General features: G+C 36.3%; 2 protein-coding genes and 1 long non-coding RNA gene across 6 annotated transcripts in view; 1 reads left to right on the top strand and 2 right to left on the bottom strand.

Moving 5' to 3' along the window:
* Window positions 1-14,865, top strand: part of CSRNP3 (cysteine and serine rich nuclear protein 3) — a 93,443-nt gene extending 78,578 nt beyond the window's left edge. For all 4 annotated transcript variants that reach the window (XM_071747469.1, XM_071747470.1, XM_071747471.1 and 1 more), the window contains 3 exons: window positions 5,950-6,209; window positions 10,928-11,224; window positions 12,472-14,865. In XM_071747469.1, the coding sequence (XP_071603570.1) occupies window positions 5,950-6,209; window positions 10,928-11,224; window positions 12,472-13,512 (1,598 nt within the window). In that variant the 3' untranslated portion in view covers window positions 13,513-14,865. The remainder of the gene's footprint in view (window positions 1-5,949; window positions 6,210-10,927; window positions 11,225-12,471) is intronic.
* LOC139797729 (uncharacterized) lies at window positions 3,453-5,956 on the bottom strand. Its single transcript, XR_011726569.1, has 2 exons — window positions 5,277-5,956; window positions 3,453-5,054 (listed from the first exon to the last, which is right to left on the bottom strand). It is a non-coding gene; the product is annotated as an uncharacterized lncRNA (long non-coding RNA).
* A 3,898-nt stretch (window positions 14,866-18,763) lies between the features above and the next one.
* GALNT3 (polypeptide N-acetylgalactosaminyltransferase 3) overlaps window positions 18,764-25,087 on the bottom strand; it is a 29,817-nt gene continuing 23,493 nt past the window's right edge. Inside the window, exons 12-13 of the mRNA XM_071747473.1 lie at window positions 23,206-23,467; window positions 18,764-19,503 (exon numbers count right to left, since the gene is read on the bottom strand). The gene's annotated coding sequence lies outside the window, so the exon portion shown is untranslated. The remainder of the gene's footprint in view (window positions 19,504-23,205; window positions 23,468-25,087) is intronic.

Here is a 25,087-nt window from a genome sequence, read left to right as displayed (position 1 = left end):
AATCAATGCTTTGTACCACATACTTTAGCCAGGATGAATCTGACAGGGCAGGTTTATTGTCAAACTGCTATTCCTAATATTTGCTCTTCTCCCATTAATTGTCACCGTGATGGAGATTTATGTGGCACAGCAGCCTAAGTGAGAAAGAACAGTGGCCATGGAAGCTGTTTTACAAAATGCTTTTATTTTTAAGGCTATTGTTATTTTCATGAGAGCTGTATTTTATTTTTTTTACATTGACATGTTCTTCAGTTTTGACTTTAAAGCTTTATTTTAAGAGTATATTTGCAGGATGAATTAGTGGTCCCTCCTGTTTCATGCAGACATACAGGACACACTGTGTCTGGAAAAATCCACTTCAGTCTTTATCGAGAAGGATCCATAAACCATCTTGTGTGCCATTACTGTTATCTACTGGGTGATAAAAATTGCACTTCTTTTGATATATAAAATGTAACCTTCTTAAATTGCAACCATTTTAATTAAAATATTGTAATAAGAGTTAGGCCTTATTGTCCCAGCGTAGATGTTGTATAATGCGCCACCTATGGGAAGAACTATAATGATGTTTGTATGTTTATTCTATTTTTAATCTTTTGACAGTTATCTCCCCAAGTCTCATAAACCACAGGTGGGCTCATGCAGCCTTACTGAGCCAAGCTGTTATCTGTAATTTGGAGGGGTGATGCTGTGGGGAGGTAGAGGTGTGTAGGAAAGGTTGTCTTATGTTAGACAAAGGTTGTTTAATGTCGGTGTGCAGCTTTATGAATAAATCACTGAAATCTCAATTTCTTGAATGGCTGCTGAACAATTATGTCTATTCTGTACTACAGCTGATGACTGACAAATGTTCTCACAGAAATACTGAAAACTGATGGGCTGTATTTTAAAAAATTGATAGCTACTGTGTAGGCTTTACACTATTCTGCAGGTCTCTGGCTCACTGTAGAAGTGTTCTTATATTCTGGAAACTGCAGAGATTCCTTCTGTGTTCAATAGCTAGACAAGTGCATAAGGCAGGAATTGTGCATAAAGAGAAATGGCAGAAATATATGTAGTAATGAAATAAATTAGAACTGCAGTGGGTAAAGAGAACTGGTATCAAAGAGAGAGGTTAATAACTGAGAAACACATGAATAAATGCATCCTACCATGTGTGTGTGTGGGCACATCATGAACAAAGGTAGCAAAAGGGTAAGCGCAAAGAGCAGGTTGTGTTTCCAGGGTGTGTTCATCATGCTTGGGTTAAAAAATCGTTTGCTATTAAGGTTTCCTTCAATTATTTCAGCCTCACCTTCAGGAACTTTGTTTACAGACAGCTGCCAGTTTGCTGTTCATGGTCTCTGAGGCAGATGAGCTGTTTGCCTGGGTCGAGTGCTGCATGGATGGGACTGTGCTGTGCTCAGACACAGCCCTGAATCTTGCAGCAGCTGCTTCTACAGCTGGCAAGGAGCTGATAGGCCTGCAGGACCTGCCTTGATTCCATGAGGAGGCAGGCCAATTGCAGGAAGGGTATTAAATTGGATTCTGTTCTTCTAAACCCAGAAACTAAGCCACTCAAATGTCAGATGCCCATAATCAAAATTTCAGCAGTAGATATTATTTCAGATGAGGAATTCTGACAGTCTGAAGATGCCAATGTCTGAAGACCTTGTTCAGATGTAGTGACCTTTTCTGAGACTGGTTCTGCAGCAGTAATTGTGTTCTTAACAGTATCATCTTTCCCTCTGATAGCAGACATTTTATGCATTACAGTACTTGCGTATCTGTCAAAAAATTTTAATTCCATGTTACCTTGAAACATGGAACTAAAAATTGTATTTAATTGCTTAAATACATGAGAATGGCATCTTTTTTCCTTCCATAGAATCTCTCAGTCTCATAGGATATAAGTGTGATCCATAGGATTGTTATAGGTGATGATGAATATTCCCATGCCTACACTTGCCATGAACTGCTAGGCCCAAGGTGGTAGTGTTCATTTTCCAGAAAAACCTTTTAGTTCCTGTTGACTGTTTCACCTTTTTTGCTCAGAACAGATGATAGTGGCATCCACTAATACCACTTGTGCAGATGGCACGTTAATGCTTTTATGAGACTGACCAAACATATGGGCATATGGTCATGCTGCCTGATATATCAGAAAATACATAATTTGTATGTCTTGCTCTGTCTTGAGTTAAGAAGTGTCCTTAGCAGTAATTACATCTGTTTCATAAATATGTAAATAAATAAAGGTACATTCTAATTGACATAAGACCCTGAGTCTTGTTAAGATGATCTGAAAATCTGAGTTCTAGTTGGTGTGAAGCAAAAGGACTGAATGAATTATAGATTATTTTGTCCCTGATGTTGGAAAAGGTTCAACATTTCCATTTAATATGTAATAATTTGAGGTCACATTAAGGCAGCCCTCTGCTTAGAGATTTTAGGCAGTATAGTAGAGCAAGAATATAGTGCCTTGGCAGTGCCAAGTGTGCTTCCTTTTGTGACCTTGGTAACTAAAGTGGTCACAATTCTCCAGTCCCCTCACTGACATCTCCAGTCTGTGCTTTTGAGTAACCAAACAAAATCCTGTGATATTTTGCAGTTTTTGCATGTGAGCAACAACTGATCTGCTCTTGAGAACAACATTCTCATAAATATGAATATATTCTGACTGCTTCCTAGCAGTAAAACAGAAGAGATGACTACAGAGTTATTCACAGAGCCTTAGCTCTTCCTTGTAATAAGCTTTGGGGTGCAAAAGCAGAAACCCAAAAGGTAAGATGTGTTTCAGAAAACAAATGCAGTCTGAGAGCTCTGAATGTTTACGTGGTTGTTTACTTACACAGATCATTATATACTTTGTCTGACTAGGAACTAAAATGTTAATAAATACAACCATGAATTTTAAGAACATTTACAACAAATGCATGTCAGCTGCCTTAAACACAGGCGTTTAGTGCTGGTGGCATGAAAGTTACAGCATTTTCTTGAAGTTCAGCTTAATTCCATTCTAGCACAATTTTTGTCAGTTATATATTAAAAAACCCCAAGCAAGCAACTTTGAAGGTGCAGCACTGGTAATTTAATTACTTCAGGTGCTAAGAACTATGAAAGTGCTGAAGAAATGCATTAATGGGTTCTTTAAGACAGCTCGTGACAACTACAACCTTACAGAGACTGCTGATCAAACTTTTAGGCATAAACATATGGCTATGTGTGAAATCAATGTTCTGAATTTAGACAGCATACACATGGGTACCCCCACCTCTCCCAAAAAATGCACATAGTGGAAAAGTACATTCATGTAATTGTCTATGACATTCCTTTTTTCAGCTGGAAGTAGTTAGATCACAGTCTTCTGCCTGGTTTCATTTATCTACAAGGTTGTAACGTGAATAAAACTTAGGGCTGATTTCTCTGTGTATAGAAAGTAGTATGATTCACCTTCCATAATGAGACTGACAGACTTTAAAAATGGAAGCATTTTTATTTCAGCATTTGATATTCTTGACAGTCAGGAGTTCCCTAGCTAAGGCCTAAAATAAATTACGGTAAACATAGACCTTGTGTGGGATGAAGATTCAAAGGCATTTGCTACCTTGGATAATTTACAAGCACAATTACCTCCTATTTCCTCATGAAGCACAAATATATGTATTTTTTTAAGGTTAACATTTGATCTTTTCGTTCCTATAGTACTTTACTATAGTTTCATCTCTCATTCCATTTGTGATTGGTTCTTTTACTTGGTAAAAAAAAATCTGCTTGTTGTCTAATTTCTTCCAAAATAAAGGCAACATCCATTTGAGATCCAAATAACATCAATACCATTTTGACAGAAAATGGATACATCCCAGACTGGCTTAGATACCTCTTTCAGCAGGAGCAGGATTCTTTAATATGCACTTCTGTATAGGTGCATGTTAATATTTATATTTTATATTTATATATTGAAAGAGAATATCACAATATCAAAATTAGCCTGTCTGGTTTTATTAAAGATAATTTTGTTTTTAAATTGAAAATACATGAAAAATAGCAGTAAAATAATGCAATATTTAATATAATGCAAAAATGACACACTCCTATTAACTGGTCTCCTCTAACAAAACAACACTCTTCCCCCCAAAATGGATTCCTATGAATAGTTTTGACAGGCTCTGTTGATAGAAGATTTGCTTAAACTTGGATGTAAGTTTAAAATACCTAATGTAATAGGATTTGTATTTTGATTCCCCTGTGTATTGTTCTATACCTTTTTTGGAACACCCTTCACTGAAAGCACGTGAGTGAATTCAGGACCTGAGCTTATTTATCTGTTTTATATTTACAGTCTAACATACCTGCAGCATAACTAAAGGAATACATGTTATTTATATAGTAATCTGTACTTTAGGCTGCTTATCACTATCAGAAAAATAATACTATTTTATGGTTTACTAGATTCCAAATAGTTTTCCAATTCTGTCAGTAGGGCACAGTGTCTGTAATTTGGTTACAGAAGTGTATTTTCTAGTGTACTTTTTTTCATATGGGTAGGTTAGGCTACTTTTTGGCTGAATTAATTCATTTAAAAGTCTGGGGTTTTTTAATTTGTGGTGATTTACATTTCACTACATAATAATATTAGAGAATGAACCATGTTTCAACTGTGACAATAAACCTGCTACGATGGTACGAAACCGAGGCTGAAGGCCAAGTACTTCCAGTCCTTAGGACTGGTGCAATGTTAGATTACCAGCATGCATCTTGTTGTTCTTACTGCTTCTGTAGAATGCTTCCAAGTCTTTCAAGAGTGGTCAGGCCCCTTTTATATCATTTTACTGCCTGAATTCTGGCTGTTACGTTTCCCGTTGACATTTGCCCAATTGCTGTCTCTAAACTGCAAAGCAAAGACTTATTATCTACATTCTCAACATCCTATTGCCATTTTGCAATAAATCAAATAAATCAGGCTGCTCATCTTAAAAATCAAGGAGTTTCTTACCTTTCTCTATTGCTTATGTGTCCCCACTATTACTAATGAGGAGCAATAATCAGTATCATTTGAAGGAGTTACTAAGTATCTGTAGAAAAAAAAGAATAATATTAAACAGTTAAAATTTGGCATTTGGTTTTAAATGAATCTATTTCATATGATACTGTATATGTGTATAAGGAAAACTGAGCATGAATGTGAGAGCAATCAGAAAAGCATTAGAAAAGACTAGTTTTAATTTTGTATCAGAATTCTACACAGCAGAAAAAAGGATTGAAGGTAAAGACAAAGGACTGGTTTTGGTCCTTACTCAGCATTATTCCTCTCTTAATTTGTAATGATGATGATGATGATGATATGAATTTTGGAGACAGTCTGAAACACAGAGCCTATTGCCTTTATAGTTTCTTAATAATTTCTCACATTAGAAATCTTTGCTGCCAATTGGGATCCAGTTCTTTAAAGCTGTAGTTACAGATCTCTACACCTGAGCCTTGCTGACAGAATACTGAGAGTCTGTGTAGACCTGTGAGAGACCATAGGGCTGTTGTTCTCCTCACTATTGCCCTCTGCAACCTTGTTTTGTCCACAAGGTTTTGAAAAGGAGCAAGTCCGTGGATCATTCATTGTCTTTGAGCTTTGAGGTGACACTGTGCAAGAAATTCTTTTTGTTGGGATTTATTTGGTTCCCTAGGTAAAAGGATAGAATGTTTTTATAATGCTATGGTAAAACACAGATATCCTGGCCAAAAACTTCTCTTCCAAAGTAGACAATGGTGTTCATCATTGTAGCAGTTTGTAATGGTTTCTAGGCCTGCATGTATGGTAAATATTTCTAAAGTTATCTCCTCAGTTAGACTGCACACCTCTGAACTTCAGTGTGTACACAGCTATTTTTAAGGTAAATGGAAAGGCTGTGCAAGTGGTAAATCTTCTCTGTGACTGCAAGTTCTCATTCATCCTGTAATCTGCATCTGTTCCAGCTTCTTCAATCCTGAAGAGAGAGAAGAGAAAGAGAACAAAAAATGTCCATTTTAATTGTGTTACTGTGTATTACTTCACGAGGAGGCAAGGCTTCACCAGTGTTCCCAGCCAAGGGGGCAGCACGCTGGGGATGTCCACTCGCCACAACAGTGTGCGCCAGTACACACTGGGAGAGTTTGCAATGGAACAGGAGAGGCTTCACAGAGAGATGTTAAGAGAGCATCTGAGGGAGGAAAAACTCAACTCTCTAAAATTAAAGGTAAAAAATTTTTAAGATTTTGATCCCTCCTTTATTTGTGTCAATGAGCAGTGGCAGAGTTTTATGGGCCCAATGTCTGTGTTAAAAAAACCCAAGCATTTCCTTTCTGTCAACTCCATTTTCAATCAAAACAATACTTTTTTACTGAAGACATGATTTTATTCAGTATTAGCAAGTGCTACTGTAGTTTTTACTGATGCGTACCTCAAAAAACTTTGTAGGGAGGTTGTTGTTTACTCCCTGTTTTCTACAGAGGAAAGGAAGGCAGAGAGTGGTAGAAGTTAGCCTTGAGCATGGTGTCCAGCAGAAGTCTGGAAGCATCAGGAAGAGAATGACTCTTCTGGGCCCTTCCACAGTGCCCCATTAGACAAGGGAATGGTAACATCCTAAGGACAGAAGGTGAAACAGCCTGGTTTGGTGGCCAACTTGAGCAAATTTGGCAAGAAGTAAGAAACAGCAATACTAAAAATGTTGGGTTTTTTTCAGTGTACTCATTTATGTGTTCATGTATCGTCAATATTTCAGCAAAGGATGTGTCTCTGATAGAGAAGAAATCTGTCAGACAAATTACCTCACTATCAGTTTAGCTAGTCAGAATGAATATTGGCCACATTTTTGAACCTGTCTTTTTAAATACAGCATAGGAGATGAAAGAAACTATATTTAGGGGATTATGTTCTTGGAAATGTCCCTTCTGCCTGTTTAAAACTGGAAGCAAAACTTCTCTTTGTTTTGTAGCAGATGAAACACTTCATGTATAATGGCTTGTATCATGTATTTTGGGCTCTTTTTCAGATTAATCCTTTAATTATAAGTGAGCAATATTTAGAATTGCAACTGAACTGCTTTGCTCCATAGCCCTTTCTTTTGTGGTGATTTATCTCTGTTTCAGACACAAGTTGTCTAGAGCAAGCTGGCACCCTCCAAGTTTAAGAAATGCCTTTCAGCAGTTTCCCATAGAATGACCCTTATTACTGTAATTACTTTTTTCGGTCTCCTAATTGGTTCTTTTTTTTAATAGCTAAATAGATTTTAATTAGTTCATACAATTTGAACTCTTGTAGTGAAAACAAACAAACATAAAAGCCATAAACATAAAAAGACAAAAACAAATTAAAGACAGATATCTGGACAGGCTGGAAACCAAAGGCTACAGTGTTAGTGACTTATCACCAGATACCTCTGAACATCTCACAAGACTTCAGAGCACTAAGTGTGGATTGAACTGTGTCAGTGTAACCAATGCCTCTGTGCAGAACCCTTGGCTGACTTCCAGGAATCAGCTCAAAAGAGTGAAGAATAGTAAGGCAAATGTTTCACATTTTCTTTTCTTTTTATATTAGAAAGTAAATCAAGAAAAATCACAGATTTTATTTAGCTTTACAGATTGGATGAGGCCTTTTAGCCTCCATCAGTATGGAGCAGAACTTTGTTCTTTTTCCTTTTCATAATTCTCCTCTTGGCTGGGATGGATCCCCTTTCTTCATTAACTTACTTCACTCCAGCCCAGTCTTTCTCTTAAGACACAGATTCTACTCTGTTTCTTTTCCAAATACAATGTGTTCTTCCTTCTCCCCAGTCACTTGAATAGATGATAATTTTTACTGTTACTCAAAAGTTCCTGCAAAATCTCTTCGTAAGTATTCAGTGGATAAGGAAAGCCTGATTTGCATTACTCCCTCTGTCCTAATTTTGTTTCCTCTCACTAAAAAGAAAACTCATTTCCCCTACATCTATTTCAGTAGTGGTGGGATTCTTTCCCTATTGATTCTCAGGAGTTGATGTGGGAGTTGTTTACTAGCATGTTCTGAGACCAGTAAGCAGACTCCAAAGTTTCAATTCAAATATTAAGAAATTGTGGTGAGGTCTTCAGAGTCTTGAGAGTAGCTTAAAAAAGGTAACATCTTACTGGTGTTAAATCTATGAAAATTAAATATTTATCTTCATTCTAGAGCATGTATAAAAATAGGGAACAGAAAACTTCCATTTCAAACCAGTCCATTGAACATGATTATTCAAGAGATATATAAATACATATTTAAAAAATACAGTAAAGAACACTTTCCTTCACAAAAGCAAATCAAAGAACTGGTGAAAAATATAGAATACAGGACTGACTATGTTTAATTTGCTTAAGACAACTGGGCCTTGCTGATTTCCTATTTCCTACCTTACAGAATGAATACATTGAAATACCTTGTCTAAATAGTCTTCAGTGTCCCAGAGTCAGGCAGAACTGAGCAGGGAGCTATTAGCTGCTCTTCTCCAAGCCACTGTAAAGTGATGTGAATAATAGAAAATAGAGTAAGCAAACAACCTGAAGGAAGTTTGAGAGGACATTTTGAAAATGGCTGCATTTAAGATGAAGAAAGAGCTAGAAGATGCACATAAAGGGATTTGAATGTTATAGGGATAATAGACATGGTATTTAATTGCAACATGAAATAAAATGAAGGCACTAAGCTCCAAAGGGTGCAGTTCCTGAGAAAGATTGAGAACAGAATACATGAAAAAGAGAGATGAAATTATAATGCCTATAGAGTAGAATTGTGGAGTAGCAAAACAGCTGTGAATGAACTGAAATAGGGTGCTGAACTGCTGATCTTGTGAGAATTTTTTGTTGTGCCGTGTGTACACATACCCTGCACTACCAGTCATGACACTGGGACTCTTCTCCTTCAGGGGAGGAGTGTTGCTGTTAACCTGGCTGTACAAGTCAGGTGTAATTAGGGACTTTTCTTCTGTGATTGTCTTACAGGAAGAGTTGCTATAAGCACAAACTTTAAGCACAAAAAAGAGTAAGCAGTCAGTAGAGGTTCAGCAACAAGTAATGCAGTAATACCATGAATTACAGGTACCATGCCAAAGATTGTGGAAAAACCAAACTGTTAATTAAAATAAAACAGATGGAGACAGCAGTATTTAGTATCAGAACAAGGAAGTATCTTAACTATGATAATTGTTAGATGTCTAAACATTGAAGAACACAAAAAAGCAGGCAAGATTAGTTATGACTTTGGTATTTAACTTGTATTGAAATTGGCATCTGAAAAATGTATTTGGGATAACAGACCAAGATGAAATTTTCTGCAAGTAAATAAGGCAAAACAGAGAAAGAATATGAATGGCTATTTTTCTATAGGGACATTTTTGTGATATCATTGTGCTGCCCATGATGAAACTGTTAGTGCAAACAAGACTTGAGACCTCACCAGTGTGTAATTATCACATAGTTGAACCATGTTTTTTAATAAAAGTATGAATGGCCAACAATCTCATCAATTGAGAACACTACATAAAGCAGGGTGAAACACTGGGAGTCTGGGGTTTTTTGGTTGGTTGGATGGTTTTGTTTTGGTTTTTTGGGTTGGTTTTTTTTTCATTTTAAGCAAAATTATTGCACAGAACAATAATAACAGAAAAATATTTATTGTATGACAAAACAAATTATATAACTGCACTTGCTTCATGTGCAGTATATTCTGTCAGTGCGGTTTTTGGGTTTTGGTGTTTTTTTTTCTTTCCTCCTGGAATATATACCCATTTCTCTATGAGATGAGTTATAAGTGAATGGTACAGAAGCCTGTTATCTTATGGAAGTGGCACTAGATGTTTGTGCTTGAAATGGCTATTTAAATTTGAAGCTTTGAGAGCTAGACTATACATATATACATGCCAGGATACTTGCATCTACAAAGGTTCAAAATTTCATCTCCCTCAGAAAGAAGCATGAATCCTCTATAAAATTTTCTCAAGATCCTCCATAGGGGATAACAACTTAATTCCCTTTTTTCTAATTTTACTAATTCAATTACTACCCAAGAATAACCTGAGCTGGTTAGTGAAGTACTAAAATCTATGAAAAGACAAAGTTAAACGGATTATTTTCAGGACCAAAGAGGAGTAGAAAGAACTTCAGAAGAGATGTATGTATCAGTGCTATGAAAGACACTGCAAATAAACATATATTGTTTGTTTGTATTGTATTGATGTAGGGGGGAAGGGGCAAAATTCAGTGACTTCCAGGCTTCAAGTTGTCAAATCAGGAAGCAAATAGTTATCTGCCCTATATTAAGTGGAAATACTGCTCTGAGACATCAGCTGTACAAACATCAGCTTGTCAGGCTAAGGAGGAAGAGGACAGACAATAGTATACCAAATACACCATTCTATGAATCTGTGATGCATCATAATCTGAAACAGTGTTGGTACTGTAATTGCTGTCTCAAAAGGCATAGTGAAGGATCTCAAAGAAGCAGGAACCTGGATCAATTAAGGGCTCAAAAAGTACTTTATGAAACAATATAGAAAAGACTGGTATTTTAGAAAGGCAAAGATCTGTCAAAGAACAATAACTTATAAGGGACGTAAAGAACAAGTAAGAAATTAGAAGCTTAGAAAAAAAAAATAGCATCATGACAAGCAAAAGACTAAAAATGTGTATTTAACTCACATGTTCAAGAACTGCCTTTCACTCCATATGTAATCATATTCTGGAACTTCCTGGTAGGCATGCAGCATTTTTCATATAGCTTTCCACATTCATAATGCATTACACATACTTGTCTCTGTAACAACTGTATTTTTATATATTTATATATGCATATATATATATACACACACGTGTGTGTGTGTGTTTGCATAAACAGGTATGTATTACACATAGGTGAGTGTAATGCATGTATAGTTTGAAGACTGTTACTTGTTCTGTGCAACAGATGACAAAGAACGGTACAGTGGAATCTGAAGAAGCAAATACCCTGACTCTGGATGACATTTCTGATGACGACATTGATTTAGACAACACAGAAGTAGATGAGTACTTCTTTCTACAACCCCTGCCAACAAAAAAGCGAAGGGCATTGCTCCGAGCTTCCGGAGTGAAGAAGATTGATGTGGAAGAAAAGCACGAGCTGCGGGCCATCCGCCTGTCCAGAGAGGATTGTGGCTGTGACTGCCGTGTGTTCTGTGATCCAGAAACTTGCACTTGCAGTCTTGCAGGCATAAAATGTCAGGTAAATGTCTATATTTTTGTTGCTACTTAACTATTAATGGGAGGGATAGGGGTATCTGTACTTTTTGCTGTTAAAGCTATAGCTACCGGAAATTAATTATTAACAACACTTGTGGATCTCAAAAAAGTTTTTGAAGGCCCAGACTTAAAATTATATAGTGAGCAATATGAACAATCTCCTTCAACATCTGCCTTTTGGATTGGTTTAGGCACATACATTGTTTAGGTGTTTTTTTTCCCTATGCAAATACTCTATCAATGCATACGTGTAGATGCAGACAACAGAAGAATTAGCAGGCTGCATATTTCAGAAGGGACAATTCACATATTGTCCAAATATGAGTAATTGTCCATACTCAATGAGAACTCAATGATACTTAAAATGCATGCATGATAAATTTGCATGTAGGCACTAAAAAATACATCCACCAGTAAGCAGGCAGTTTTGCCACTGCAGGTATTTCATGATGAACATTTACATAGTGTTCTATGTACTGCTTTACATGTCCAAAACGTTCCTTAAAAGATGTTTCAACTAATTCTCTGCAGTTGCTGTTATACAGCTTAGTTAATTTCTTCCTGAATGCATTTTTTTCATAATTTCTTAAGCCCAAGCCTAACTTGCTTGCTCTGCTCTTGTAAAGAATATATTCTCTCTGCTGCTTCTGTTTTTGTCTTAACATGTGGGAAGATGTATTAGGTTGTGTTATATGGTTCTCCTCTGCACCGGATTTGATGTTTAGGTATTAAAATGTAGCTGAAAATCAGAGACCTCAAGGTAATTGAGCTATCTAACTTGTGCATTCAGTCATATTTAAGATGGCTATTATTAGATATATAAATTCTGCCCACAGTCTGTTGAATTTACACTACTTAATGTAAGACCTTTATAAAGGTTTTCGTTTTAGTAGGTTTCTCTTTTGCCTGATTGTAACCAAATTTAAGACTCTTCTGATAATGCTTTTGGCAGGATTTGAGCACAGCAGGAAATAAAGCTGTGGCAGATCCATAAATAGAAAAACCAGGTATTTTTTGTTCCACTGTGTAATCCTTTCAGGTCTGAAACAGAAACAAAGCGGACTATCTCTAAATATTCCAGGGCTAACCTGCTGACTTTCTGTTAGCTTTGTCCACAACACTTCTCCAGGTGAATCTCACTGCACTGTTGTTTGTCTAGACTGTTTAGGTTCTATCATAATGCCAGGCTGGTGCTACATGCTGTTAATCTGTATTCTTTTCTTTCAAAAGGTGGATCGTATGTCTTTTCCATGTGGTTGTACTAAAGAAGGGTGTAGCAACACAGCAGGTAGAATTGAATTTAATCCTATCCGTGTGCGGACTCACTTTTTGCACACAATAATGAAACTTGAATTGGAGAAAAACAGAGAGCAGCAAGTTCCAGCACTAAATGGCTGCCACAGTGAGATAAGTGCACACACTAGTTCGATGAGTCCAGGACCCCACCCAGTTGAATATTCAATTGCAGAGAATTTCGAGATTGAAACAGATCCTCCAGCTGCGGTTATGCATTCTCAAGCAGCTGAGGACTTGGACTGCCCAGGGGAAGAGGAGGAAGAGGAAGATGGGAGTAGCTTTTGTAGTGGAGTTACAGATTCTAGCACACAGAGTTTAGCCCCTAGTGAATCAGATGATGATGAAGAGGAAGAGGAAGATGAGGAAGATGATGAGGAAGAAAAAGCAGATGATTTTGTAGAAAACATGGGCTCCCATGCTGATATGGTGCCTCTTTCTTCTGTCCTTTGCTACTCTGATGGAACTGCTGTGCATGAAAACCACTCTAAAAATGCTTCATACTATACTAACTCTTCAAATCTGTATTACCAAATAGAGAACCATGTTGCTGGCACTGCTAACCAGATCAGTGAGACTTACTCGGAAAGGGATGCTGTCAAGAACAGCAGTCTTTCTCTGGTGCCTTACAACATGACTTCAGAACAGTTTATTGACTACACGCGGCAGTCGGAGGAAACTTTTAGCAGCCCTCATTACCCTTCTGCAAACCCCTCAGTCATTGTTTGCTGCTCATCTTCTGAAGGTGATAGCAGTGCTCCATGTAACAATTTATACACTGAGCACAGGCCAAGTCACCCTCAAGTGGAATTTCATTCATACTTGAAAGGTCCTTCTCAAGATGGTTTTGTTTCAGCTGTGAACGGCGACAGTCGTGTACAAGAGCACCTTGCTGAGAATTCACTAAGCCTCCCAGAAAAGAGCAGACTGCATGAAGAGTGCATCAAACCACCAGTGGTAGAAACAGTACCAGTTTAATATTAGAAATATTCTAGGACTGACTTCTGTATTAAATGCACTCATTGTGGATTTCCTAGAATCTTACTTTTTTAAGAGGTAGACAACACTTGGACTATAGTCAATGTTCCAGACACAGTTTATTTTCTCAAGCTAAACTGGCAGTGGTATTGCACAAAAACAGTTCATGTAATCAAACTGTCTTTTGATAAAAATAAAATGGATAAGTAAAAAACACATCCAACATATTTTAAAGTAGCCTACCTATCAAAGTATGTGAAACCTGCCAAGCTATCTGAATCAAAGCTTCATGTTTTTGATTGTCGGGCCTGTGCAAGATTGTTAAAACTGATACTTTGAAATAATCATATTTAGAGTCCTAATTTTCAACATATCTGAGAAGATGGTAAGTTTAATGTAAAAGTAACTAATGTATAAAAAAGTTTTAATTGTTCTGTACTGTATGTATTTTATTTATGGTAGAGAAGTAGTCATGTTCTGAAAAAAATGAACATGTTCATTTGAGCAGACTATCCATAGCTAGTTACAAAGAGCATGTCCACTTTTCATCTGAATTACCATGCATTCTTTTTTTTTCTTTTTCTTTTTTTTTTTTTCTTTTCTTTTTCTTTCTTTTGTAAAATACTATTTCTGGTAAATTGTCTTGAGACGCATTTTTGAGTGTTCTATTTGCTCTTTTACTGTTCTTGACAAACAGAAGAGTCAGAAAAGGGACATTTACATCTTCTAGAAAGCTGAAAGGTAGACAATCCTCTATCAAAATTAAAATCTGTGGCATTCCAGAACTAATACTCCCCCTCCCCAAAGAAAAATGATCTTGTATATAGTGGCAAAGAAGCAGCTTAAGCTTGCACAGCACCTTTTTATCCCAACAAACATTCAGATACTTATGCACTTTAGTGCCATTTTGCAGGACTGTATTAACTACGGGAACTGTGAATTACTTTGGAGAAATGCCATAGCTCCAGACTCTGAGGTATATGTAAGATCTTAAAATTCATTGTAACAAAACCTGTATGTTTTTCCCAAGCCAGTTTATGAATATGTCAGTAGGTAATTTATAAAAGAAGACTCTTTCTGCTTGAAGTTTTGATGAAGCATCTAGATTTCCCAAATATTTAGCAGTTTCAATGAAATATGAGGTTGGTTTTTGTGGATCATAAATTTACAGTCATTTGGTCTAATTAGGAATCAGTAGAGGCAGCGAGGAAATGTTATCTTCAGCAACCTTATTTCTGTTACAGTTTGCAAGCAAAACAGTACATGCATTGTGTGGGTACTCATTACTTTGTACACTCTATTTGTTTTTAAATGAACTGGGAATTAAAATACATGCTGTATCTCAACCTTTAATTAATTAACTTATCTTGCTTTCTTCTAGAAAAGGAGGTATAGGAACCTGATTTTCTCTACATTGATAATTCTGCACTGTGTTATTTTTACTTCAAAGTCTATTTCAACATTTTTTTTCTTGTAATACTGAAATTTTTATTATACATCAAGTGGCTTAAAAGGTAGACCTGTCTTGTTTGAAAAATAAGGATCAGCATCTTAGTTTTTATCTGTGTTAAATCTACGTGGTTAACAGTATGCATGTAAACACGGTGTAAATTTTAGCTCTGTAACAGTGAGTAGAAGCTCTTTAAAAGATTGTGTACAGTACTCCAGTAGAAAAACTGCCAGATTCAAAATATGCTTTAAAAAAAAAAAAAAAAAAAAAAAAAAAGCTGATTTAGTTGGTTTTATATGAAATCTTGGCATTTTTATGCTAAATTAGCAAAATATTTTTACTCCATGTAGTAGCTGGAAAGGTTTTTTTATTTACTCATTTCCACAAGAAGTCCTACATGTTTTATATGAACTGCACTCAACACAGTCCTAGTTCTTGAGAGACTGCATTCCACACTTGGAACATGTTCCATCTCCTGGGAAAGTGCAGTCCTATTCATTATCATCTGGCTCAGCAGTTCCTTAAGCCTCTTCACCTCAGTCACACAACACTCTATCTGGTCTCTTTCTTTAAAGGCTGAGTAGCCAGGTAATACTCTCCAATTCCAGCAAATATTTATATTTAGTTTTAAAGAGAAACATGTTTGTTCATAAAAATGTTTTTCATGTAAGAATAATTTTATTCTGTTCATTATACTGTGGGCAACTGTATCAGGTCTCTCTGTACATAGGCATCTTGCAGTAACAGCAGACTTGAATCTGGCACCAGCACCAAAAGCACAAATCCCTTCGACTTCAGCTGGGACAGTAGCTGTGAATCAGGAGCAGCTTTGTAACCTCAGAGCACGTTGGCTGCTTTACCAGGGTATTTCTCTCAGGGGAAAGTTAAATGAAATACTGTGTTTCATTATTCACCCCCTTTTGAGCAATAAGGAATTGTTTTCTTGGCCCCTGTGCTTTCACATGAAAAATATCTTTAATAATCTTAGCATGCACACTAGGTGATTAACTTTATAAAATACATCTCAGCTAGTTTTAAAATACTGAGATAATGGCCATTCGGTGTTTCCATTGGCACAGCCTTCAGACCCCAGCCCTCCTTAATATTAGGATCTGCATAAATTTCTTAGTACTTGGATGTGAATGTTCTGTGCCCTTGGGGCACCAGGGGTGAGTACAGCGAAATTTTCTTAACACTTGCTTGTAACAGCTAGGGCAGAAAAGGCAGAAACTATATGAAGAACTGGAGTTCTTAAGTAGGTGATTCCTGGGAGCCACACAGTAAAATGTGCAGAATAAAGATTTATATTGAAAAAAAATATTCTCAACTACCTGGTGATAATCTAGATAAATAGTAATACCATTATTCTGACCCAATCTGATGTTTTGTGATCTCAGGATACAAAGTAAATATAATCTTGTTTAGTTCTTGCAATAAGTTACAAAGTCAAGTCTGTTTAAAATTAATGGAAATTTCCTGGTAGCTATCCTAGAAAAATCAACAAGCCTTCTAACAGAAATAAACTCACACTAAGGAAAAAAACCCAGACAACTTTAACTTAAAAATCTGGAGTAGGCTGTAGAAATCAGGTGAGAGTCAGGATTTTCACCCCTTAATTAGACTTTTGCATTTTGTTTAGAAGTACTCTTCATATAAGGAAAAATATACTTAAATCTTGGGATGGAAAATGCTTTAATGTTATTTTCTGGGCTAATATACTATGTTCCATTTCCCCGTTGGTTAATACTCATGCTGATAATCCATCCTTTCATTATGGGTCACCTTAATTTCTGCATGTTACAAGTATTATATTCCTAAATGATAAACAGCAGTATTTGTTTCTATATCAACAGTCTATAATTTGTGGAAATGTTGCCTTTAGTGGGAGCTGTATCAGCTTTATTCCCCAAATTATCTCGCTACTGATAATCACTCCTAAGAAGGCAGCTAATAAAGTGGCAGATAGTTTATGAATACACTACATAGTTCAGAAAAATTTTGATTCATAACAAAAGCATTTCTCTCTGTGAAATGAACCCAAAATTTTCACATGGATCACTAGACCAGCACTGTTTTGCCTATAACATGAACTTTCCCTCTCTTGGAAAAAATGCATTGTTAAATACTTACATAAAAAGCTTTAACCGACATTGGACATAGAATTACAACTTTTCTGACAATATTGCAGCAAGTGCAATTTCTTAAAAGCTGTAACTCATACACATTAGAATTACCTTAAAAAATTAAAAGGCGGTCAGTAAAAGTTGATGATGCTTTTTTTTTTCTTTAAAAAAGAAAAATAATTCTTTGATAAGCTGTATGCCATTTAGAACAGAAAGTTACAAATTTCTGAAGTTTTACTATTTTTCATTTATTTAAGTTCCTGTAAGTGAATCATAATTGTGAGTTGACATTTATTTATTTTAAGGCCATTGATTACACTGCCATAGTAACCATCTCTTACTGTACATATGGTTCAGCCTGCTCACTGACCTTAGTTCTAGAGAAATTCCATGTAATAGGAATACCAGGCAAGGTATTGTTACTCACTGGATTGCTAACTTCAGGTCCAGGTCCAAGTTTTTAATCATATCTGGGTGTTGAATGTCAGTAAATGTGCTAACAAACTGGTCATGTAGCATTCCCTGCCTAACAACTGAGGGTATCTTCACAAAACACAGCTTGTTAAAGGTTGTACATGCACAACATTTATATGCAAAACAGAACATGTATTATGTTTTTTACTATTTCAGATATTCCTGACTCTAATAGAAACATGATAGGCTGCACAGAGAGTTTTGGGCTCAGACACAGGAGACCTTGGTTGTCTTGGCTTTGCCTTTCTCATGCTGTGTCACTTCCATTCTCTGTCCTCTAGTATGTAAGGTACTTGGAAATTGTGTGATTAAAAAAAATTCGATGGATTTGGCAAAATTTACCATTGCAAAAACCAGGCAAAATACTGTCTTTTTTTTTTTTCCTTTGGCATTCTAACTAATATTTTTTACTGCAAACTAAGTCACTTTCCCAATAAAGCAAGATAGAGCTCAGAATTCAATAGAAATTTTATCACTAATGTGAAACACAGCAGGAGCAAGCTTTCCTTTCCATGGGCAGAATAATGAGCAAAAGTTTAACAATAGAGTTCAGTGTGAAAATTAGAGTAAAACCTGTATTGAATAAAAAACCTGCCAAGTGCTTAACATTGGAGCAGCAAGACTGTAGTGTGCCTGCAACACCATCCTTGGCAGCAACAGGGAGTCATTCCCCTTCATGTCTTCTGTTGCCAATTCTCTCAGTTGAAACTCCTTGCAAAGGCCACTCTGGCAGCCAAGCAGGTGCCCTTACTCAGATCTAAAGCAAGAGAGACCCATGATGTTTTTTTAAAGGCATTTGGTAAATAACAAACTCTGGAGTTATAGCTCATGAGTTGTATGTTCATGTTCATTGTGCCAGTTGTTTAATTTCCTGAAGCAGTCAGGAACAGGGAGAGAAGAGGCTGATAATAGGAAATCCTTAAGTGTTTAGGGGTGTTATACTTTCCCATTGGGAGTAAAGAGTAATCCTATTACCTACTTTATTACAGTTGCTGAACATTTGATATAAAATACTCAGAAAAACTAGAATTAACTCAGAGATTATATTCTATAGAATTTATTTCTAAAATATTAAAATTGATTACTATTTTTTTAGAATGGTAGAAAACTACTCTTATTTTCAAAACAGAGTCTAGTTCATTAGCATGTTCCCTGGTATGAGAAATCTCAACATTTGCCTTTTCAATGTTTCCAATTTTTAAAAAAAAAATATTCCTTAATTTTGCTGTTCTCCGTAATTGCTGTCTGTGTGCAAATTACTAGTTGTCCATTTTCTCCAAGAATTGTGGAATCCAAAGCACAAACATTGTCACAGGATGAACAAATGTGATTTAGTTGTAAAAATGTATGAATGAACACATGTTCATAAATGCTTTCTGTTCACTGTCTCTTCCCACTCCTAAATCAGAGGCAGCTTTTAATTTAGTTGCTAATAAACATGCTGGAGTATAGTTCCCTTAAGAAGGAAAGTTGCAACATCTGCTACCCTAATGGCTGATACCAAGAATTTTACTTCTTATGAGAACATCCAGTTAGTCAAACATCTGGTTTTCCTGCCTTAGTCTTTTCTTTTTTCTTCCCTCCTCCCTCATCTTAGTCTGGGAAGTCTGAGATTCAATTCAAACGTGAGGGTAACTCTGATGCCCTCTGTGCTGTCTATCCTGTAGTTTGCTGAGAGTTAATTTTATTTTTCCCCTAATGTAGATAGATCAGAACTGTGGAGAAAGAGTCCTCCATTGGCTCTGAATATGAGGGTCATGAGGGACCCATCTCAGGGGGGTCCCTACCCACAACAGGAAGGAAACCTACCCCACAGGCTGCAGAGATCTGATAGGGAATCCTCATCTCCTGAGGCCTGCAGCTCCAGGGGGAGGTGTCACACCTGGTAGAGCACAGTGCAGACAGGATGAAAATCCAGTATTAGGAAAAGCAGTGACTGATCACCTATGGGAACAAAAAGTTTCTTTCAAACTACTGTTACAATTTTTTTTCTTTGTAAGGTAAGAAATAATATACTAAAACCACCCTTTTAGAAAATAGGAGTGAATTAGATCTTAAAAAGGAAAAGATTGAATGTGTATTGCTCTACTGCTGTAGTCTTTATGGTTAGGATACCCACTACACAGAAGATCCTACTGCCTGGAGAACCATATTCATGATGCTTTGTATTGCTGCTTCTTGAGAAGATGCTACTCCTTCATCCAGTGCTCTGGGAAGTGTGAGGGGAAGAACACATGCAAAAAAAGGAAGGCAAACTTCATTTATTTACTCATTTTCATTTGGATCTTAGCAATGACACTTTTGTTTTACTTTGGTGTGAATGAAATTTTATGAATGAATGTCAAACAGAACCAAGTCAAAAGAAGCTTAACTCATATGTATGGTTCTTTTCAAACTGTGCAATTTTCCAACAAGCCATGAAGACTGGATTAGCTTTTCCTGATGGACAGAAAAAATGGTGGAAGATAAAAATGAACATCAATGTTCTAACAGGGATCAAGATAATCCTCAGTTTTGAGGATTGGGTGGAGATACCCTGCAGAGAGTGAGGGGAGGATAAAAAAGGTTATTTTATAGGAAAAGAAGGATGAAGGCCAGGGATAGATAGATGGGATATTTTTTTCTCTCCTAAAGGGCAAAAGAAGACATATATTGAAAAAAAAAAAAAGGAGGGGAAAAAGGAAATTAAGGTATTCTCAGACCAAGGATGGAAAAGCTCGGCTATGTTACATCATAACACAAATTCTGTTATTTAATACATTTTAAAACAAACATGAACTCAGTGCAAACAGGAAATGTTATTTTTCCATACTAGTTGTACACAGGCAGACATTAAATAAAAGACATCCAAAAGCATGGGGTAAAAACTTTAAAGCAAAAGCAACACCCTAGAAGCACTGCTGTCATGTCTTTTCTTGGACTATGTCAACAGCAAGGTCACATTCAGGATCATTTTAGTTAAATCTGGTTCCAGGCATGTGTTCTAATATAATGTCTTTCTCAGATAAAAAGGGACACTAAAAGCAAAGAAGAAATTGAGGGCCTTTTTATTAGCTTTTTTAGTTTGGGATTTTTAAATGAGACTTAGTACATCATGGCAGCTAATTCTTCTAGGTTATTTCACCTTTAAACTTTTTGAAGACATTCTTAAGAATGAACTTTTGGGTTGGATATGGGAGAAGGTCAACCTTGCTGGGGTACTGGAAGAGCCAGGCAACTCTTTCCGAGTCTCTCATAAACAAATTGAGAATGAGTTTTCAGCTTCTTGAAAAGATTTCACTGGCAGCTGGTTCTCTAAAACAAAACCAGAACCAAGCAGGGTGGTTCTTAAGCCATTTCACACAAATACCACCACTTCAGTCCTCACATAAAAATGCCCATGTAAACAAAGCTTAACACCTGGGCCTTTCTGTTACTTGACTGATTTTAGGCACTGCTATGGAAATATGTCTGAAGTGTAGTTTGTGAAACATGTTTTAAAAGTGTTTGATGTAAAATAAGCGCTAGACATTTAACAGTGCAAAAATAGTCAAAATCTGTAGACTGCAAATCCGTTCCTAAGAGCCTCAGTCTGTAATATTGTCTTAGTAAAGTTGAACTTTTAAGTTAAATTGCATTCTGGTGTAATAAACTTTTACAAATAAAATTATTAATACAAATGTGCTGGTTAATACCTGTTAACATAAAACATGGCAATTGGTTAGTTCGATTTGTTTCCATCTACAGCTACTAGATAGCAATTTTGTAAAAAACAAACAAAACCAACACTTACTACTTTTTTATGTGTAAAGTGTTTTCATTATTTTAACAAATACAAACTATGTATCATTTACACTGTCTAGTCTAACCCTGTCTTCTAGAAGGTTGAACTCTCTCTGTGTGTGTATATATATATTTCTCCATAAGAACATAAAATTGCTTTTGAAATTTCTGTTGGCAAGTGGTTAATAATAAACCACAGCAAGGATTCAAAAGCACTTAATCTGATGGTCTTTCAAACATGTAATCCATTCAAATGGAACTAGTAAAATTGTGGTGTAATTGCAGCCATTTCTTTAAAATGTATATATTACTTCTAACTTCACTGATTTGAGAAAAATATTTGTTACATACTCAACATTTTCCATTACAGATAATCTTGCATACTAAATTATGGAGATCTCAACAGTAAAGCAACATACTTAATTGGACTGCTGCTTTTGAACTGTTTGATGAAGTGAAGGGAAAGAAAGTTCATCTTAAAATCTGTACATGGAAATCATTTTAAGGTTCATGAACTACACATTTCCTTAATTTCCTTTCTTTTTTTTTCAAACAAATTGTAACATCAAAGATGCCAAAGGGTAATATAAGCTACAATATTATTCAACAGAACTTAACCTAGACCTTATGTTGTAATAATTTATTCAAATTAACTGTATTCTTCTGTATTTATATTTTCAGTATTTATTATGAATGATATTGAATTTGATGTATTTATTGTGGCTTATTACTGCAGTGTATATATTTAAAAAATGAGCATTTTTATGTCTTAACATTAGTTTTTTTGTTAATTAGTGGCACTTGTATTGACTGTATTTTTATTACATATTGTACAATATATATTGTCCATTTGTTTGCAATGAAGTAAAACAGGTTTCTACGTTACATCATGACTGACAGTGCTTATTTCTACCACAGTCACCAGAGCTTCCTCTCTCGTACAAGAGAGCCCAAATTAGTGCTGCACCTCCTCCCCAAGACCTGCAGAGCCTCTAAAGACACTCTGTGAAATTTCAAGCACTTCTCCCATTCTTCATACTCTGATAGCATTAGGAGAAACGGTTTCAGTTTGGATTATTTTTTTTTTTAATTCAATCAGCAGATAAATATTTAAGAAATATTTAAGAAATGTCTTGTTAAGTATATCCATTTGCCCTTTAATTATGCCACTGCCTACACTTTTCCTCTGGTCAATGGAATAAACTACATGATTCATCTGCACCCATCATGATTAATTTAATAATTTTGGTTTTAAGTTAATGAAAGAGTGGTGTTCAACAGATGTTGGGAAAAATTTCCTCAACAGCTCTCTCTGGTGGACAATTTGCAATAATTTTATACAACAAATGATTTCAATGGCTGCAGTGATATATAAAACATTGTTAAATTTCAGGACAACTGCTTTATTTTGTAAACTGCTGATCACTATGGCTTTATTATGAAAAATAATTAGGAATCGCAGGTCTCTGACATTTTTATTCTGATATTTATAAAAATTAAGATGTACATTTGTAAAATATAAGTTGTCCTTAAGTGTGCATTAATGACTATATGTATGGCTAAATTACTTGTATTTACAAAAACTGATAAAGATCAGATGTTCTTTACACGATAAAAAAAGTTCTGAAGGGATGTAAGGAAGCATTTGTTTTTAACTTGTTAGGAGTCACACAGAATGGAATAGGTGACCATCTGCTATCAGGCTGCTTTTTGCATTGCCATGACCTATGGCTAGCAGTGCTGCTCCAGGACTTGCTAAGCCATACTAAGATAATAAATTTTTAAAACAAATTTCAACACTTCAAGACATCAGGGTCCCACTTCAGAAGGAAGAACATTTAACACTAAGGTGCAGTTCTAAGTTGATCTATTAATAATACTCACATAAGTCAGCAACTATTCCTGAGGGTGATGATGCAAAATCCTCAGGTATGGTGAGCTGCTGCAGTACCAGTCTAATTAATGGTGCCATAGCCAGGCAGAGCCACAAAGGACCAGTGGGGCTTCTTATTCGTGGGCAGGAGATGCCCAGAGACACAGGTCCTGTAGTTCCAAAACATTTAGGACCTGCTTTGTCATGCTGAGTTGTAAGGCTGCATTGTCCTTGCCTGAAACCAAGCCTTCTTCAGCACTTTTGATTACTTTCCTGTATGAGTAAGAGAATGGTGAGATTGAGGTTAACACCAACGCTGCCTTTCCTGGTAACCTTCAATGGTTTTACACAGACATCTGACTGAGCTATGAATTTTTACATGCTGTATAGGGACTCGTATTTCTTTTTTTGGCCTCCAAGGGGAAGAGAAGACTATAGGACCATTGCTGAAAGTGCTTCAAATTTAAGAAATGACAGTAAAAGAGCCAGAGAGCCTGCTGCAACAAACTGATGCCAATTACATGAACATTAGTAACATTCATAAGAACTGTAGATAATGTGAGGCACTTCTAGTTGCTTTTCAGATGTATGATCCATCCGTTTAAAAAATAAAATGCTTGTTACTTATTAGTTTAAAGGAGAATAAAGGCTTATGATTTCAATGTTTTGGTGTACTATGACCATGATGGTCTGCAGGACAAATGAAGATATTTGCTGAAGGGACAAACCTAAATGTTTTCAAAACACATTTCAGCAGAAATTTCCTGCTACTGCAAAAGAAAGTTCTAGAAAGACGGGGAACATGATACAAAGTGCAGCGTAGCCCATCTTGAGAAAATTAATCTGACTTTAAACTGGTTAAGGTATGGTGATATAGCATCCTAGACTACTTTTGCTAGAAATTAATTAGTTCTCTACTATGTGTTTTGGATTATGCAACAAATATTTCATTGTCTCTAACCCTAAAATGTGATTTAGCTTGCACAGGCTTGTATTTGTATGGCTTAGTTTTACATGCACACCACAAAATGCACTACATAGGCAGAATGCTGAAACACTTATTTACACATTTGTGTTTAAGTGGTTTGAGTGCCAAGCGTTGGATAGTGGCAAACCAGCCCTGCAGAAGAGATCTTCCACTTATACTGGAAATTACCATACTAAAAGTATTTTTAGTTCTAGTCCTTCTAGCACTTCCCTTGGGGGAATCCCAAGCAAGTATTTGAAATGCAGCTGCAGCTGCACATTATCTCTCTGCCTCTCCCCTCCCTTTCACACTGAAGGCACAGGCTGCCCTTCATTTTGTTTGGCCCTCGTGTGCTTGTGTGGATTTTTTTTCTCCAAAATCCCATCTTTTCTGCTCCAAGTTGTTGCCAACAATTAGGGCGGCTGCTGCTTTAGCTAATGGCAGAGCTAAAGTAGAAGCCCAGCTTTTGGCAGGCAAGCCAACCACAGGAACCAATTCTTGTTCCACAAGCAGCAAAAGCATTTCAAGTCTGCACTTTAAACCACAGGCCTTAAGTCAATAGGTGGCCTTCAGCTCTTAATTTCCAATTATCTAGACAGGCAAGTAGTAGCCATGATTTGCTCTGAGCTCACTACCTTCATCTTCCCCTTATTCCTTTTTCCACATGAAATACATTTCGGTCCCTTTTGAAAATACAAACAAGAGCTCTTGGATTAACAGTCAGGCAAGTATATCCACTGAATGTTTCCTGGTCCTGCAGTAGCACAATTCAACTCTTTAGGTAAGCATGCTGTGTCACTGTGAACTGCTGTCCCCTGTTAAATTACACATCCTATTATCTCATAGAAATAATTTAATTTCAAAGCAAAGGTTAATAATAAAGCAAAGATTTTTATTTAAAATGCAAGGTACTCTGCATGAACAAA

Source organism: Heliangelus exortis, chromosome 6 (assembly GCF_036169615.1).
Source record: "Heliangelus exortis chromosome 6, bHelExo1.hap1, whole genome shotgun sequence".
Lineage (NCBI taxonomy): Eukaryota > Metazoa > Chordata > Aves > Apodiformes > Trochilidae > Heliangelus > Heliangelus exortis.
The sequence above is the reverse complement of the archived record's forward strand: the minus strand, read 5'-3'. Positions and strand labels throughout refer to the sequence as shown.